This window comes from Sus scrofa, chromosome 6, assembly GCF_000003025.6.
Source record: "Sus scrofa isolate TJ Tabasco breed Duroc chromosome 6, Sscrofa11.1, whole genome shotgun sequence".
NCBI lineage: Eukaryota > Metazoa > Chordata > Mammalia > Artiodactyla > Suidae > Sus > Sus scrofa.
In genome coordinates, this window is record NC_010448.4 from 146,837,504 (window position 1) to 146,854,390 (window position 16,887).

The following is a 16,887-nucleotide window of genomic DNA, read 5'->3' on the forward strand; positions in this document are numbered from 1 at the left end:
TATATTTTAATCCTTATTGTTTCTTTTTTAAATAATCTTACCTGCTTCTAAAGGCCATTCATTTATCTCCTACAATCTCTGGGCCACTACCTCCAACTTTTTTCTAAAACATAAATCTTCAGCAAATGATACAAAGCTTGTATAATCTTTGATCTCCTCCTCCTCCAAGTCAAATTAAATTGTATAGCCATTAATTTTTCTTGGATTTCATTCAATAGTTAAAATGCAATTTTAATTAACTGATCATTAGAAAAAATAATCTGAAGTCAAAACAAATTAGAATCTTTGTGTGTGAAGTTTTTCAAGAATCACCAATTTAATCCCTCGAAACTTTCCTAAGTACATTCTACCTCCTTCTTGCAGGAATAAATCTACAAGACTATGGCTATAGTGGTATTTTTCCAGAAAATATTTATCCACAGAAAAAATAAAACAGCAAAAATAATACATACCTATGATACCTCAACTGCAAAGTGCTTCCCACAAGTGATTGGATTGCATTGGTTGACCATCTGCAAGTCATTTTAGTTAAGTACCCATCAGTTTCACATGATATATTGATATTGACATCTATTTAAAACACATTAAAATATTACTATAAAACAAAGACACCAAAACATTTTTAATGAAAATAAAATCTCAATATGATTTTCTTAACATCTTCAACTCTAATACATATAGAGTCCATAGAAATGTATCCTATGGAGCGAAATGAAGAAAAACCAGGGCTTCTTACCAATCACATATAACTCAGCATAGCGATGGTGGCACTCGTGCTCATTGCAGCAGTACACTGCATCATAGGTGAACTTTCCTCGAGGTTTGGTTGCATTCATATTGGGAAAAGTGACTTTGCTAACATGGTCACCCACAACATCATACTGACTTTGAGGAATCTTCTCAGCTAAATTCATCCACCAAACAATCTTTTTTGAGGAAACGATCTTGTTCTCATTTTTATAGATGCAGTGAAAAGAAATGTTAGACCCAACACTTGTCAGAATTTTAGGTGGAAAGTATATAACATCTGCAATGAAGGAAGACATATACGATGTCAGATGAGACAGAAAACACCACATAAGCAATTGATACCGTGTAAGAGAGATTCACAAGGCATTCAGGATTACACTGCCAAAAATAAAACGAGTGCGCTAGGAGACTGCAGAACTGGAGCTGCCTGTTCGTGTACAGTTAGTAAGCGTCCAGGCACTCCCATTCCCAAGTGACTTGAGTGTCCATAAATGTCTTCAGTGTTTTCTAAATGCAGACACTTACTCATTATACAATATGCTTTTGTGAGTAACTGTCACCTGCCGATAGGCATAAAATTAATTAAAATGAAATACAGTCTAGTTCCGCAATATGTCTTCCATCAGACTCTGCTTTCAGAATCAGTGAACCTTAAGACAAGTTCTTAAATCAAATCCCTATCAAACAAAATCCTGAAAATAAAGGATGATTACCATGGTCTTGTTTGGAAATCTGAAAATTTCAAATAAGCAGGTAAAGTAGAAAAATAAGCTTTAAATAGAAAACTGGTCAGGAAATGTAAAATCAGCGATGCACCAATTTACAGAAGGCAATACTGCAAATACTGTTCTGTGGTATCATTTGAAGTTACTTAATGTCAGTGTCCTGTGGCTGAAGACAAGGGGAACCAATATTTTTCTAAAATATTATTTTAATGCCTTTACACAGTTCTATTATTACTCTTTCAGTCTCTTGTTGTTGGAAACAGAGTTTGCCTATATTTTTTATTGGAAACAGAATAAAAGAAAATTAATGTTTACGTAGGAAGACATTAATTCTGCCATAGCACATTACAAAAACATATATTTCAATTGTACAATTTAAGATAGGCTAATTTCTGTGATACAGGTATCTGGGAGTTCCTGTCGTGGCTCAGCGGAAACGAATCTGACCAGTATCCATGAGGACACAGGTTCCATCCCTGGCCTCACTCCATGGGTTAAGGAGCTGGCATTGCCGTGGGGTATGGTGTAGGTCGCAGAAGCAGCTCAGATCCTGCGTTGCTGTTGCTGCGGTGTAGGCCGGTGGCTGCAACTCTGATTTGACCCCTAGCCTGGGAACCTCCATGTGCGCGAGTGCGGCCCTAAAAAGACAAAAAAAAAGAGAGAGAATATGGGTATCTGTGTTAATGCATATCATCTAGATTACCCTCAAAACAAAACAAGAAAACAAAATTTCATTAGCTTTTATTTTTCTCTTTTCTGTAATAGCATGCTAAACTGCAATGTCTTTATATTTACAGTTCATAGAAGACATTTGCATTTTGTATGTCTATAGTCAAGCCTAAGCAGAAGAAAACTTAACAGCATGAAATCAATGAACAGAAGACAGTCCACTAGATTTCCAAGCCTAGCCCAGGGTGGCACTCAAGCTTCACTGGTACGTTACTTACTGCACACAAGTACCCACCACTGAACTGCGACCTCATTCACCTACCTTCAGCAGGCTCGTGTCTCATTAATCAAATACCTCAACGTTTTAGAATAATTCAGTTTTTTTAAAAAAAATACAAATCAGATATCAAAATTAAGCTGAAGTGTTTAATGTGAAAGGTAATAAAACCTCAAAGCATTTCACTTCAAAATTGAATGCCTAAGACTTAATTGAGAAACAGAATTAAGTATTTTGGCATAATGAAAACAGCTTACAAAAAGAAAACAAGTTATTAAAAACCCAATGATTTTTAAAACTTACACTGAACAAATGTATTGAATTGATATGAGATAAATGTTGAATATTCGATTTCCAAAATAATATAAATATATCTTTTATTCTCATATGAGATGCTACACAATGTTTAATGTGTGAAAGAAGGAAACAATAATGAGTTTCTTCTCATGACTGAGAATCAATACCTTTACAGGATCTACGTTATTTAATGAATTTTATTTTTCTATTGGTAAATATTAGTGAATTACTCAAAAGAACATAACTCATGAATGAAAATGTTTTAGATAAGTTACTTCAAAATGTGTTTTTTATCATAGCTCCAGAAAATATTTTTTATTTCTTGAAGTAGGTTACCTGTTTTTCTTTAAGAAAAAATATTTTCTCTAACCTGGTATAAGAGCTGCATAAAAAGTGTAGAGATGATCTAATATCTATTTCTCCCCTTCTTACACGGTTAACAAGAATGCCGTTAGTAAAGGCATTGTAAGAATTCAGCACTTCTAAAGTTGTTATTGTATGTAGCATAACTTAATTGCAATATTCTTATACTTTCTAAGTTCTGGAAAGGTGCTGAGTTTTCCTCTAAAAATCCAAGGTCTCAACAGCTATAGAGAAAGAATCTATTCAATTTTTTTAAAAGAATCCATAAGAATTCCCTGAGTAGGAACAGTCAACGCTGCGTTAACTGTGCATTTGGTAGGTATAGCTTTAATATACTAATGAATAAAAAGTGGTAGTTACAAAGTACTGAGAATTAACATTCTGTACGCAGCAGTACATCAAATAATCTGTGCTTTAAAAAAATTCAGAATGTTTGGAAATGATAAGGCAGATGTGCACATTCATTCTAAATAAATTAATGGTTCAATCTTATAGAATGTTTCTGTTTGGTGAATGCCCATTACAGCACCTACCAGGAACAATGGAGGTGCATCTAATAATATTAAGTAACTGGACTGAAGAGAGAAGGATTCAAATCCCTAAACACAAGAGTAGGAAGTTCCTGAGTTTGGAGGCATATTTGCGCTGCACATCTTTCAGGGAATAAGCCTCAAGTGGGGTCAGCACTGTGACTTGTGGAAACGGCTGCTGATGTAACACAAAAGGAACTCCACAAGCAAATAAACTGGCAAGGTTTCTTTTCAATAAAACATACCTTTGTTGTTTTGTGTACACAAAACACTAAATATTTGCCCATGAGAGGGCATATAAATGTGTATGTATGTGTTTTATAGTACATGTTAATACATCGAATTACTATCATACAACATGTTAAGGAACCAAGCAAATTTAATCCTATAGGTATTGACATGACCTAGGAAAGTAACAGAGGTATAAAAAAGTTTTGAGTAAAGTAAAATAGAACTAAAAATACTTCTAGCCAAAGGTCTAAAAGCCTAAGTTGAATAATCCAAAACAAAATTTTATGTGAAGTGTAACAGAAGCAGCTGTTATATTATCCTGGCTCAAAATTTTCATCTTAATTCAGCTGAATACATAACATTGCTGAGAATCATTATTCTAGAAAGTTATAAATGTCTAACTTGAATATCTGAATAAACAAACTTTGAAAACAATGATAGTTCTTTTAGAATTTCCCTTTTCTTCAGAGAGGGTAGGTTCTCAGATTTAATTAAGGAGTAAAATGGTAAGGAATAAAGCCATTTCAGCAAATAGTTAAATAAAGGAGCAAGTCTCAGACCATAGGAGCAAGGGCTGTTGCCTCTACCTCTTTTATCAAATCTCCCTCCCCTTCCCTTCACCCCGCTATATGAAAACCTCCAGGAGACATTCATTGAAATTTGACTTCGTTCATTCATTCCTCTTTACACATTACATAGCTGGTCCTATTAATTGATGACATGTAATTAAAGATAGGGAGTTCCCATCGCAGCTCAGTGGAAACATGAGAACACAGGTTTGAGCCCTGGCCTTGCTCAGTGGGTTAAGGATCCGGCGTAGCCATGAGCTGTGGTGTAGGTCAAATCTGGCATTGCTGTGGCTGTGGTGCAGGCCAGTGGCTACAACTCCAATTGAACCCCAAGCCTGGGAAACTCCATATGCCGTGGGTGTGGCCCTAAAAAGAAAAATAATAATAAAGACAGAACAGAAGTTTAATTTCCGGCATCATATTAAACACATTGTGATACTCAATAGTTATTTAAGGAATAGAGATGAGAAATTCCTGTCTTCTGAGTCTGTTCATACAGGTTTCCTGACTTTTCTAGTGAGAAATAATTCCTCCCGTGCTTAGCACTTAGTTTAGCTCATCTCACAATCTTACTTGTGCAAAGCAATTAGTTATTACATCAATCTCTCATCTTCATTAGACTTTGAGATTTTTTTTTCCCACTGTACAACAAGGGGATCAAGTTATCCTTACATGTATACATTACAATCACATTTTTTTCCCCACCCTCTGTTCTGTTGCAATATGAGTATCTAGACATAGTTCTCAATGCTACTCAGCAGGATCTCCTTGTAAATCTATTCTAAGTTGTGTCTGATAAGCCCAAGCTCCCGATCCCTCCCACTCCCTCCCCCTCCCATCAGGCAGCCACAAGTCTTTTCTCCAAGTCCATGATTTAGACTTTGAGATTTTGATTACAGCTTGTGGATTTATAAGCTATGATACTTATAAACTATGATCTACTAGTTTCTGAGTGATCACTAAGAGTCAGGCGCTGCAGTAAGCCATTTTATGTGTATTACTTCCCTCTATCCATGTAAAAAAGTCCCTGTTTTACAGAAGAGAAAACAGGCATAGAAAGGTTAAGAAACTTCCCAAGTAAGTGTTGGGGCCAGGACTTCTACAAACTTCTGTCAGACTCCAAAGTCAGTGCTCTTAAACCACTAATGCTACTTACTTTTTAACAATCAGTGCTTTTTCAATAGTAAGTAAGCAATAAATAAACTTATTTAATTAAATGTACGGACTATCTTAGTGTTTTACGTGGTACTTGCTATCTCCATATATCACAATCAACCTGACTGAGTCTGAGTAGGAGTAATTTTGCCCATATAATAGATCAGACAACTAGTCAGAGGACGATGAATTGTTTTCCTATGGTTACACCCTGACTTATACCAGGACTATTAAACTCCTGGACTGGAGTTCCCAGCTTGGCGCAGCGGAAACGAATACGACTAGGAACCATGAGGTTGCGGGTTCGATGCCTGGCCTCGCTCAGTGGGTTAAGGATCTGGCGTTGCCATGAGCTGTGGTATAGGTCGCAGATGCCGCTTGGATCTGGCATTGCTGTGGCTCTGGCGTAGGCTGGCAGCAACAGCTGTGATGGGACCCCTAGCCTGGGAACCTCCATATGCCGCGGGTGTGGCCCTAAAATAGACAAAAGGCAAAAAAATTTAAAAATTTAAAAAAATAAACTCCTGGACTATTGAACTCCTAAGTCTCCATGTAAAACACGGCACCTCAACTTGTATGGAAGTTGTGAATAAACTGCAATTTCTCTGATATAAATGATAACTTTATAAAAAAAGAAAAGAAAATCAAAAGGGAAAGGTCTCAAAAGGAAGCACCTGGAGTGAAAAGAATTATTTAATTAAATAATAGGAATTTATAATATTCAAATAAATCTTTATTATTTCAAATATATGCAAATAAATGCATCTGATGTCCAAATGTAAATTCAGGAAACAGCAATATAAATAATGTTCTGAATCTGTAAATTTGGAACTTTTATTTTAACTCTGCCTTTTGAATCAGAAAGAATAATTCAGCAAGACACTGCTGTGGAAACACATTAACTTGGGAGCTTCATTCTCATTAACAGATTAATTCATTCAAAATTTAAATTAAAAGTTAATATGAGAGTCTCTGAGAACAGACTTGCGGTTGCCAAAGGGGAGGGGAGGGAGTGACTGGGAGTGTGGGGTTAGTAGATGCAAACGATCGCATTTGGAGTGGATAAGCAATGAGATCCCGCTGGATAGCACAGGGAACTACATCTAGTCACTTATGATGTGAGAAAAAAGAATATATCTATATATGACTGGGTCACTTTGCTGTACAGTAGAAATTGACAGAACACTGTAAATCAACTCTAATGGAAAAAATAAAAATCATAAAAGTTAAAATTAAAAATATGGTATTCTTCCTTTTGTTTTGCTTATAGTATGCAAAAAGCAAATTCAGAAACCATAGTCCCCTGTCAATAGAAGCGATCCTTACAAAACCTACCTTGTGTGGTAAAAGTAAAGGGGGTGCTCCAGTCACTCCAGATTCCTGGGCCATCCAGTCTCTTGCCCCTCACCTGAACCTCATATGAAGACCCGGGAAGCACACTGTCTACAAGCAGAGATGTATCTGAGACGATCTCATCAGCCTGTTAAATATCATTGGAAAAAATCAGAATATCAGGTCAATGTAAAACCTTTATCAAAATTGATTGCAAGCAGCTCTCAACTAATTTCAAAGAGTCAAAATCTTACAGATTAGTGAGCTGGCCACAGTGGAATTCAATAGAAATCAATTACCCAATAACAAATGTTTGATGACATGCGTTAATAAAATTTTAAATAGCCTATGAGTCCAAGGAAAACAAATCACAGTGATAATCAGCATATATTTTTAACTGAATGATAATTAATATTGACCTTTCCAAATCTGAGACACAACTGAAGTCAGTGGGAAGCGTCCAACCACTGCTGGCATCTATAACACACACAGTAGAAGAGGATGTCCCAGATTTTGGAGGGATTTTACTCTGGAAGAAGCAGCTGAAGGTAGGGTCTGAGACAGGGTACAAAGGGGCCCCACGGAAATATTTATCTTTAGATTTCTACTGTTAAGGCATATATGAATGCGAGTAGGAAGCGTAAAAAGGTTTATAATTTTAGGATTTCATTTCTGTTTGGTGTCTTTGTTTTGTTTTCTATCTTTTCGGTCATGAGAACTCATTGAATTTCATCTGTTGTTTCTAGACTTTAGTATTCAGCTACCCCTTCTTTAAATTAACCAAAATTTGGAGTTCCCACTGTGGAGCATGGGTTAGGAATCCAACTGCAGCAGCTTGGGTCAGAGAACCATAAACGTTCTTAGAGAAAAGTATCACAGAAGGAGAGACTGAATAATTTCAAGAACCCAAGTCTGATGATAAGCTACAGTGAATTAGAATACAGTTCACAAATTAGACAGAAAACATTAGAGAGACCTAACTGCCTAAACGACCAATGATGTACTCCAAAACTACTGAGCCCCTGGCACATCAGACTGACTCACCATAGGCTGAAAATAGTGAGAAGCAACACGAATGCACCTAACAGTATCAGATCACCTATATTTAAATCCTGTTATCTCCATTTTACAGATGAGAAAGCTGATGCCCAGAGAAGCCTTGCATACTTTTTCCATACACGACAGATTCCCATTCCGCTTTTTTTGGGGCGAGGGTACTGATGAACCCATGGCATGAGGAAGTTCCCAGGCCAGAGATCCAACCCATGCCACAGCAGCGACAACACTGGACCCTGAACCCACTGAGCCACAGAGAACTGCCCCCATTCTGCTCTTGATGAATATAAAGTCTTCAAATTTTAGCCCAGGTTTAAAAAGATAGATTTTTTTACTTGTAAAGTACATAACGATTGGTTTCACAAATTAAGATGTCAAGAGACTTCCCATCGTGGCACAGTGGAAACGAATCTGACTAGGATCCATGAGGCACAGCGGAAATGAACCTGACTAGGATCCATGAGGATGCAAGTTTGATCCCTGGCCTCGCTCAGTGGGTTCAGGATCCAGCATTGCCATGAGCTGTGGTGTAGGTCACAGACGCAGCTCAGATCTGGCATTGCTGTGGCTGTGGTGTAGGCCTGAGGCTACAGCTCCAATTCAGCCCCTAGTATGGGAACCTCCATATGCTGTGGGCATGGCCCTAAAAAGAACAAGAAAAAAAAAAATTAAGATGCCAAGGTCCTTGTCTGGCCCTCAAGGCTCTCTATGACCTCCTTCTTCTTCCCTGCCCCTCTTTAATCATCCACTACTGCTCCTCTTCTCACTCACCACCCTGGCTTCCAGCTCCTCATCCAGCTTAAGACCTCTGAATTGCCATTTTTTCCATTTAGACCCCAATTCCCCGAGACATCTACATCGCCACCTCCTTCGAATCCCTGCTCAGATATCACCTTCTCAATGGACCCTTCCCCCATGTCCATGTCATATTACAACCCACCACCTCTCTCCTGCACTCCCAAGCTCCCCTTATTCTGTTCTACTACCCCAAAGCAGCCTGAGTTCTTGGCACCCAGGAGGTGCTCGATACTTACTGAAAGAATGAAAAAAGAATTTGACACACCATATAGTACAAATGCATGCACTGCGTATAAACAAATACACTGAGTAATGAGAAAAACATAAGGATGCATGTAAAATCAGAAACCAGAGAAGGTCTTTAGGTGAAAATATTATAATTATGAATTCAAGAATTCTGTATCTGGACTTCCTATAGACATTAGGTTGTGTGTGTGTGTGTGTGTGTGTGTGTGTTTTGAGAGAGAGATGAAGAAAGACTGGGAGGGAAGGAGGGAGAAGGGGGGGAATTAATCTAATATACATAAACTTTTGGAAAAGGAGTTTTTTCTGGCACTAAATTCTGGGGAGGAATTTGCCATGCTCTTCAATATATAACATAAATCCACATGTAAGAGACACTGAGTAACATCAAACAATTTTTCTAAAATCATTTTATAGGAGATGCAGAAATGCTATATATATGCTCATTTTTTACGTTGACATTAAATGAAAGCCAGTGACATGATATCAAATGATGACTGGTTCTGCCCAGAAGCAGGATTGCACATTTGGTGTCAGAGACATTCTCTATGAGACTTGGAGGAGGTCTCACCTTTCTTTTAGCTGCTTCGCAATTTTTCATTTCATTTACTAAAGTATACTCACTTTTCTCATATTTGTTGTAGAATTCTCTGAATATTTTACTTGATATTGAAGTTGAAATGGTACCAGTGTTGGGCTGGACCAAGAAATCTTTAAATTACCAGTGTCTGTGATTTCCATATGCAAACCTAATGGTGGATCAGGCTTCACTTAAGGAAAAAAACAAACAAATAAAAAAACATCTTTAAGTCAAGGAATTTTCATGATAATCACAAAATGAAGTCAAAATAAATTTTTAGCATAGTCTCTTTCAACTATCAAAAAGGTGTCCTTATTCAAAGACTAATTACGGAAACAAAATATTGGTTCTACTCTTGGAATAGCAATCCATGTATCTTCTTTTCCTTCTCCCTAAGTGGTAAAGACTATAACTCAGTAAATGAAATTACTGTGATAAATGTGAATTCCTGCTGCAAAAAAAAAAGCCTGCTTCACTTTATTTAACTTAGCATTTCCCAAACTTATCTGAAGCCTCCCCTGACACCACAATTTTAGTGATTAACAAAGAGAAAAAGTATTTTGCAGAGCACTACTTGAAAAATGTATGTAAATTCTGCACGCAAAAATCAATGTACATATGCATGTAAATTCATGTAAATATGCACACAAAATTCAACAAATTTATTAATTTTGAAATACAACAATCCAGACACACTCATTCAAATAACCCACAGTATGCATAATGTACATGCAGGAAACATAGCATTAGCAGGCCTTGACTTGTCACCAGAAATGGAGATGGAGTTTCTTATCCTAATGTGATACTGAACTCAGTATATAATTTCTGAGTTCATATGTATGTGTTTTTATGTATCCATATGCATTTGTGTGTGTGTGTATATATATATATGGGGATTGTGTGTGTGGTTTTAAACATACAACATAGCCTTTAAATTATTTGTAGAAACAACATAAAGATTTTACAATAAAGGATTAATTGAATAAATAACGGCTCATCCCTTTGGGGAAATCTATGTAGCCATTAAAAATCATACTGGAGAAGAATACTGAAAATGTTTAATATTGTTATTATTTTTTTCTTTTTGTCTTTTTGTCTTTTTAGGGCCGCAACCCATGGCATATGGGGGTTCCCAGGCTAGGGGTCAAATTGGAGCTACAGCTGCTGGCCTACACCACAGCCAGAGCAATGTAGGATATGAGCCGCATCTGCAATCTACAGATCCTTAACCCACTAAGCAAGACCAGGGATCAAACCTGCATCCTCATGGATAATAGTCAGGTTCATTAACCACTCACTTAGCCACAATGGGAACTCCAATATTGTTAGTTTTTGTTTTTGTCTTTTCCAGGGCTGCTCCCGCAGCATATGGAGGTTCCCAGGCTAGGGGTCCAATCGGAGCTGTAGCCACCGGCCTATACCAGAGCCACAGCAACTCGGGATCCGAGCCGCATCTGCGAACTCCACCACAGCTCATGGCAACGCCAGATCCTTAACCCACTAAGCAAGGCCAGGGATCGAACCCTCAACCTCATGGTTCCTAATTGGATTCATTAACCACTGAGCCACAATGGGAACTCCAATATTGTTAGTTTTTTAAGTTTATTAAACATCTATACCTGGGTTCCTGATTCATTAAAATGAATAAATAAAAGGACATGTATAAATACGCATTAAAAAAGAAAAAAATACCAAAAGAGTGGAAAATAAATGATGCATTTTTCTTCTTTGTGCATCTCTATGTTTTCAAGATTTTTACGATTAACAGGAATTACTCGCATAACTTAGAAATCATCATTACCATGAAATATTTACTGATTTGCATTTTATTTTCAAGAAATAAAATGGTACATTAATATTTTTCATGTTACATATTTTCAAAAATTGAGTCGTAGTTTTACTTCTTTTCCTTGAATCAAAATTAATGAACTTTTTACTTTATGTGACATATTACAAATTTTGGTTACTTTATTTATTTATTTATTTATTTATTTTTACAGCCACACCCATGGCATATGGAAGTTCCCAGGCCAGGGAATAAACCTGAGCTGCAGCTGCAACCCACACCACAGCTGCACACCAGATCCTTTCACCCACTGCTCCAGGCCAGGGATCAAATACGTGCCTCTGAAGTGACCCAAGCTGCTGCAGTTGGATTCCTAACCCACTGCTCCACAGTGGGAACTCCAAATTTTGGTTAATTTAAAGAGGGGATAGCTGAACACTAAAGTCTAGAAACAACAGATGAAATTCACTGAGTTCTCATGACCGAAAAGATAGAAAACAAAACAAAGACACCAAACAGAAATGAAATCCTAAAATCATAAACCTTTTTACACTTCCTACTCGCATTCATATATGCCTTAACAGTAGAAATCTAAAAATAAATATTTCCGTGGGGCCCCTTTGTACCCAGTCTCAGACCCTACCTTCAGCTGCTTCTTCCAGAGTAAAATCCCTCCAAAGATCTGGCATTACTCATTCTTTCCACTTTGCATCCCATTTTCCTAGCCAACCTATTCCGTTCAGGTCTTCCTTCTCACTACTACTCTGACCAAGGCACCACCCTTTGCCAAATGCAAGCCTAAATGCCTAGGCTCCATTCACACTCCACACCCAATCCGTTAGAACGTTCGGTCAGCACCATCTCCCAAATAGATCCCAAGCTTGATCATTTCTTTACTTCTCCACTGCAACAGCCCTAAACCAACTGGACAATTCCAACAGCTCCTATCTGATTCCTCTGCTTCCACTGTGGCAATTATCCCTCCTCCCTTCCCCATCAATTTCCTTTTTCACTTGCAGCAAACATTTTAAACACATGCACGTGGGCACCCGCACACCCATATACCGTCCCTGACCACATCATATTCCTGGTTCAAAAGGTCCCACTGCAATTAGACTAAAATCCAAACTCTGTAACCTGGCCCATGGTACGACCTGGACCCCGATGACTCTCTGACTACATTTCACTGCAGGCACAAGGGTCTTGTCTTTGGTTCTTCCAACTTCCAAGCCTATTCCATCTTGGAGCACTTTTTGTTCTGGATTTTGGCATGGCTATCTCTTTTTCTTTCAGCTTAAATGCTATCTCCTGAAACAGGATCTCCATAGCTAAAACAATAGCCTCTACACCTAACACTGTTCATCACACAACTTTTTTCTTTCACGCACTTACAATTTTTAGATAGTATCACACATATCCAAATACAAGGACTCTGTCTGAAATAAGACAAAATTCTTTTTAAGGTTCTTATTAAGTATCATAGCACCTTCTCTTAACTACTTTACTTTTAAAAACAATTTAGGAGTTCCCTCATGATGCAGTGGGTTAAGGAGAGAACTTCCACATGCCATGGATGCAGTACGAAAAAACAAAAATTAAAAACAAAATTTAATTCAGTGCTGGCTCTAAATGCTTCTAAACATCAGCTCACAGAACTGGTTTTATAAAGGAGAGGATGATGCTATTTTACAGATTTTGTGTTTTTTCCCTGTGGTATAATGCGATGACTAAATTGGTTATTATTATAATTAAGTTGTGGGGATCAAAAACATATCCCTAGAGGACAAGGTATTTAAAAGTCCTACTGGTAAATATGATGTCATATGCATATTCAAAAAATTCTATACCCTCAGTAACTGAAAAACAAGTGAAAATGAAGTTGTGCGGAAAACTGTATCAAATGCCTAGAAAAGTGGCTCCAATGAGGCCAAAAACAATGATGCAGAGATGCCTATATAAAGAGTCTGCATATAGTTGTTTCAGGATATGCCAATGTAAAACAGTAACATTGTTAAATTATACATCACAGGTAATGTATACTTTCACATACACATACCAAACTGAGTTAATACATTAAGTAGTTTAACATTCGTCTATATTACTCACATGGCACAATGTAATTGAATGCACTGAATATATGTAATCACATATTCAAGTCAAAGACTATTTGCACCAAAAATATGGGCCCTTGCCTATGATTTGAGTTTTTCTTCTCAAAGGGACAGCAAATCATTCGTTTACTTGTTCACTGTTTCTCTCTGCCCACTGCGGTCAGCCCCTGTCCTGTCTCATTCACCACTGTTTCTCCAGTCCCAGGATCAGGGGCTGACACCCATGAGCATCTAAGAAAGATTCATTGAAAGCATAAATTCAGGTTAAAAACAAGCTTTTAATTATTTTCAGACATAGGTGTCCCAGATGTGAAAAATAACCAGGCAATACATATCCATTAGATCAATCCAGGATTTAAATGACTCAAACTGTTTTCAAAAAGAATTTAAATTACAGGGGCAGAGACATCTATACTTCTGTTGAATCCTTCCAGAAGCTGCCCTGAAGATTCCCTAGAACAACGCTGACCATCCTTACAGGGTTGGTCAACGTGAGACGAGCGAGTGAAAAATGTTGTAAGCAGTTTTCAACCTGTTTGTGTGACTGATGTTTAGATCTAGTACTTTTTCTATGCACAACTTACCAACGTTTATGGGCTGAACTGACATGAGAGGTGAGTGAAAAACTGCTCCACCAGATGTGATTTTCAAATACATAAGAAGGGTGTAGTTGAGTTTGGCTGCCGACACAGGCACATGGCATTCACAACATTCACGAGCACTGCAGTTGCATTGAACGCTCTGAAAACTACCTTTCTGGGGGAGCAGAGGTGATCCTTCTAACACTTCGAGCCTATATGAAAAAAGAAGAGCCAAGTATTAACATAGATGGGACAGCACTGGATAGATTTAGAACGTAGGGCACAAAATCCAAATTGACATAAGCTCTTCTGGACACCCAGCTTAAAGAACATCTAGAAAAAGAGATATACTACCACAGGGATACAAAGTTAAGAGTTAAAGGAGGTTAGCCATCAGAAATAACAGAAGCAAGAAGACAGTGAGGCAAATGTGAAGTCCTAAAAGGAAAGGAAAATTGCAGTCCTAAGTCCACTGTCCAGTAAAAACATCTTTCAAAATAAAACAGGCCTGCATTATTTAAAAAAAAAAAAAAATGGTAGGAGTTCCCTTCGTGGTGCAGCGGAAACAAATCTGACTGGGAACCATGAGGTTGCAGGTTCCATCCCTGGCCTCATTCAATGGGTTAAGGATCTGGCGTTGCTGTGGCTATGGCGTAGGCCAGCAGCTATAGCTCCAATTAGATCCCTAGCCTGGGAACCTCCATATGCCACAGGTGCGGCCCTAAAAAGCAAAAAAAAATAAGCCAAAGGAAGTCCTTCAGGCAACAAGAAAATGATAGTAAGTGGAGGTCTGGTTCCACACAAAGAAATTAAACTAAAATGGCAAATATTTATTGACTGATTAGAGGAAAAATAATAATCATGGAATGTGGGGTTTATAACATCGGTAGAAATAAAATGTATGACACAGAGTTGTTATGTGTGACTTACTAGTTTTGGGTCTTTTAATACGCCTCATCCTAGGGAGGGGCTAAGTCTTGGTGTAATGAGAAGACTTTAGGGTGGAAGTCAAGGTGGGGTAGCATCTATGCCTCATTTTCCCATCTTGCTTGAGTTACCCCCATGCTGTCCATAAGCACATGCTGCCTCCTATCCAAACCACTCCATGCTTTTTAAAGAACTTGGGGATAGGGAGAGAGTACAAATATTTAGGCATGATCACTGCCTTCAGAAGTCTCCTAGTTCTTGAGGAAGGAAAAAACTGTAAAAGTAAATATACTAATTAATTAAAAATTCAATGTGGAGACGGTGTTGCTTTAGAAACTATACTAACTATGGAGTTCCTGTCGTGGCTCAGTGGCTAACGAATCTGACTAGGAACCATGAGGTTGCGGGTTCGATCCCGGCCTTGCTCAGTGGGTTAAGGATCCTGCATTGCCGTGAGCTGTGGTGTAGGTTGCAGATGAGGCTCGGATCTCCCATTGCTGTGGCTCTGGTGTAGGTTGCAGATGAGGCTCGGATCTCCCATTGCTGTGGCTCTGGTGAAGACCCCTAGCCTGGGAACCGCCATATGCCGAGGGAGCGGCCCTAGAAAAAGACAAAAAGACAAAAAAAAAGAAAGAAAGAAAGAAAGAGAGAAAGAAAGAAACTACACTAACTAGCCTATGAATGAGCATTCAGGTATAAACACAACATGAGAGAAATGGACCCTAACCTTTCCACACACTCCCCACTAGTATGAAATGTGTTGAATTATGACAGATTTTCAAGTTTCCTGAACAAGACTTCAGGATTCCTTTAGTCCTAAAAGAAATTAGTCAGGAAACAACATTTATAGATGTTTTATGTGCAAAGCAATCTCCTAGGCACAGTGGAAGGGAGAATATCATTTTAAGAAGCACACTAAATTTACCTTGAGACCTAAAACCTAAAACCAGGTTTTTCTGTTTGCTTCTGAGCCATAAGACCATAGACAAGTAAGTTCATCTTTGTGAGCTTCAGTTTCCTTAATCAGTAAACCAGAGAAAATGTCTGCACCATCTCTCTTTATAAGGTTGCTGTGAATACCCAAGATAATTACATACAAGTATTGTTCACAACTTTAAGTGTTATCTACCCATAAAATACCATTATGAATTGGAGGTGGAATGACTTAGCACTTTCAACTTCACTAAATCTTTAAACAAAAACAATGAAATGTGATTTTTTTTAAAATATCACGCCATGCCTTTTATGTTTTTCAAATATTAAAATAAAAGCTTTTATCAAAGGAGTATGGAACAAATTAAGTAAATTGTGATAGTTTATGTCAGAAATATGCTTGCAACTTGTATTATGCTTTGACTGAAGAACTCCCAAACTTAAGGCAAAAATAGAACTGAACAGAAAACAAGATGTATTTTTAAAGGTTGGGAAATTTTACGGACACTTTTCTTTTTTAAAACAAAAAGTTAGAATTTCACTGTCTTCCTTTAGATGGTCTTACCACTGCCATCTTTTCCTAAATACAGTGGATATTTGTAGAATAGGACTGATTACCAAGTAGATTAACTCTGTGGTTTCTCTCCTACTTCACTGTTGTGTTCTATTTAATCAACCTCAATTTCATTTTCTTTATAATTTCAATACATACAAGGAAAAGAAAATAAATATTATATATTCATGATAATGAATATATACAGTGATGATATATTATATAGTATACTTACCATATAATATATAGTAGAAATTCATAATTTGTGGATTTTTTTTAAAAAATCTCCATTCAGTAATTTCTCAAACCCCATCATGAAACTCTAAGCATCCATCTAAAACTAATTTTCAAATGTTCTAAATAGAGGTGAGGAAACTACAAACCACAGGCCAAATATACCTGTCTCTGTACAGCCTGTGAG

At 37.5% G+C, this 16,887-nt stretch overlaps 1 protein-coding gene across 7 annotated transcripts in view; it reads right to left on the bottom strand.

The window, feature by feature from the left end:
• Positions 1-16,887, bottom strand: part of LEPR (leptin receptor) — a 93,856-nt gene that overhangs the window by 35,207 nt on the left and 41,762 nt on the right. For all 7 annotated transcript variants that reach the window (XM_021093487.1, XM_021093488.1, XM_021093490.1 and 4 more), the window contains 5 exon segments: positions 14,057-14,265; positions 9,620-9,765; positions 6,902-7,046; positions 737-1,027; positions 453-570 (listed from right to left, as the gene is read on the bottom strand). In XM_021093487.1, the coding sequence (XP_020949146.1) occupies positions 453-570; positions 737-1,027; positions 6,902-7,046; positions 9,620-9,765; positions 14,057-14,265 (909 nt within the window).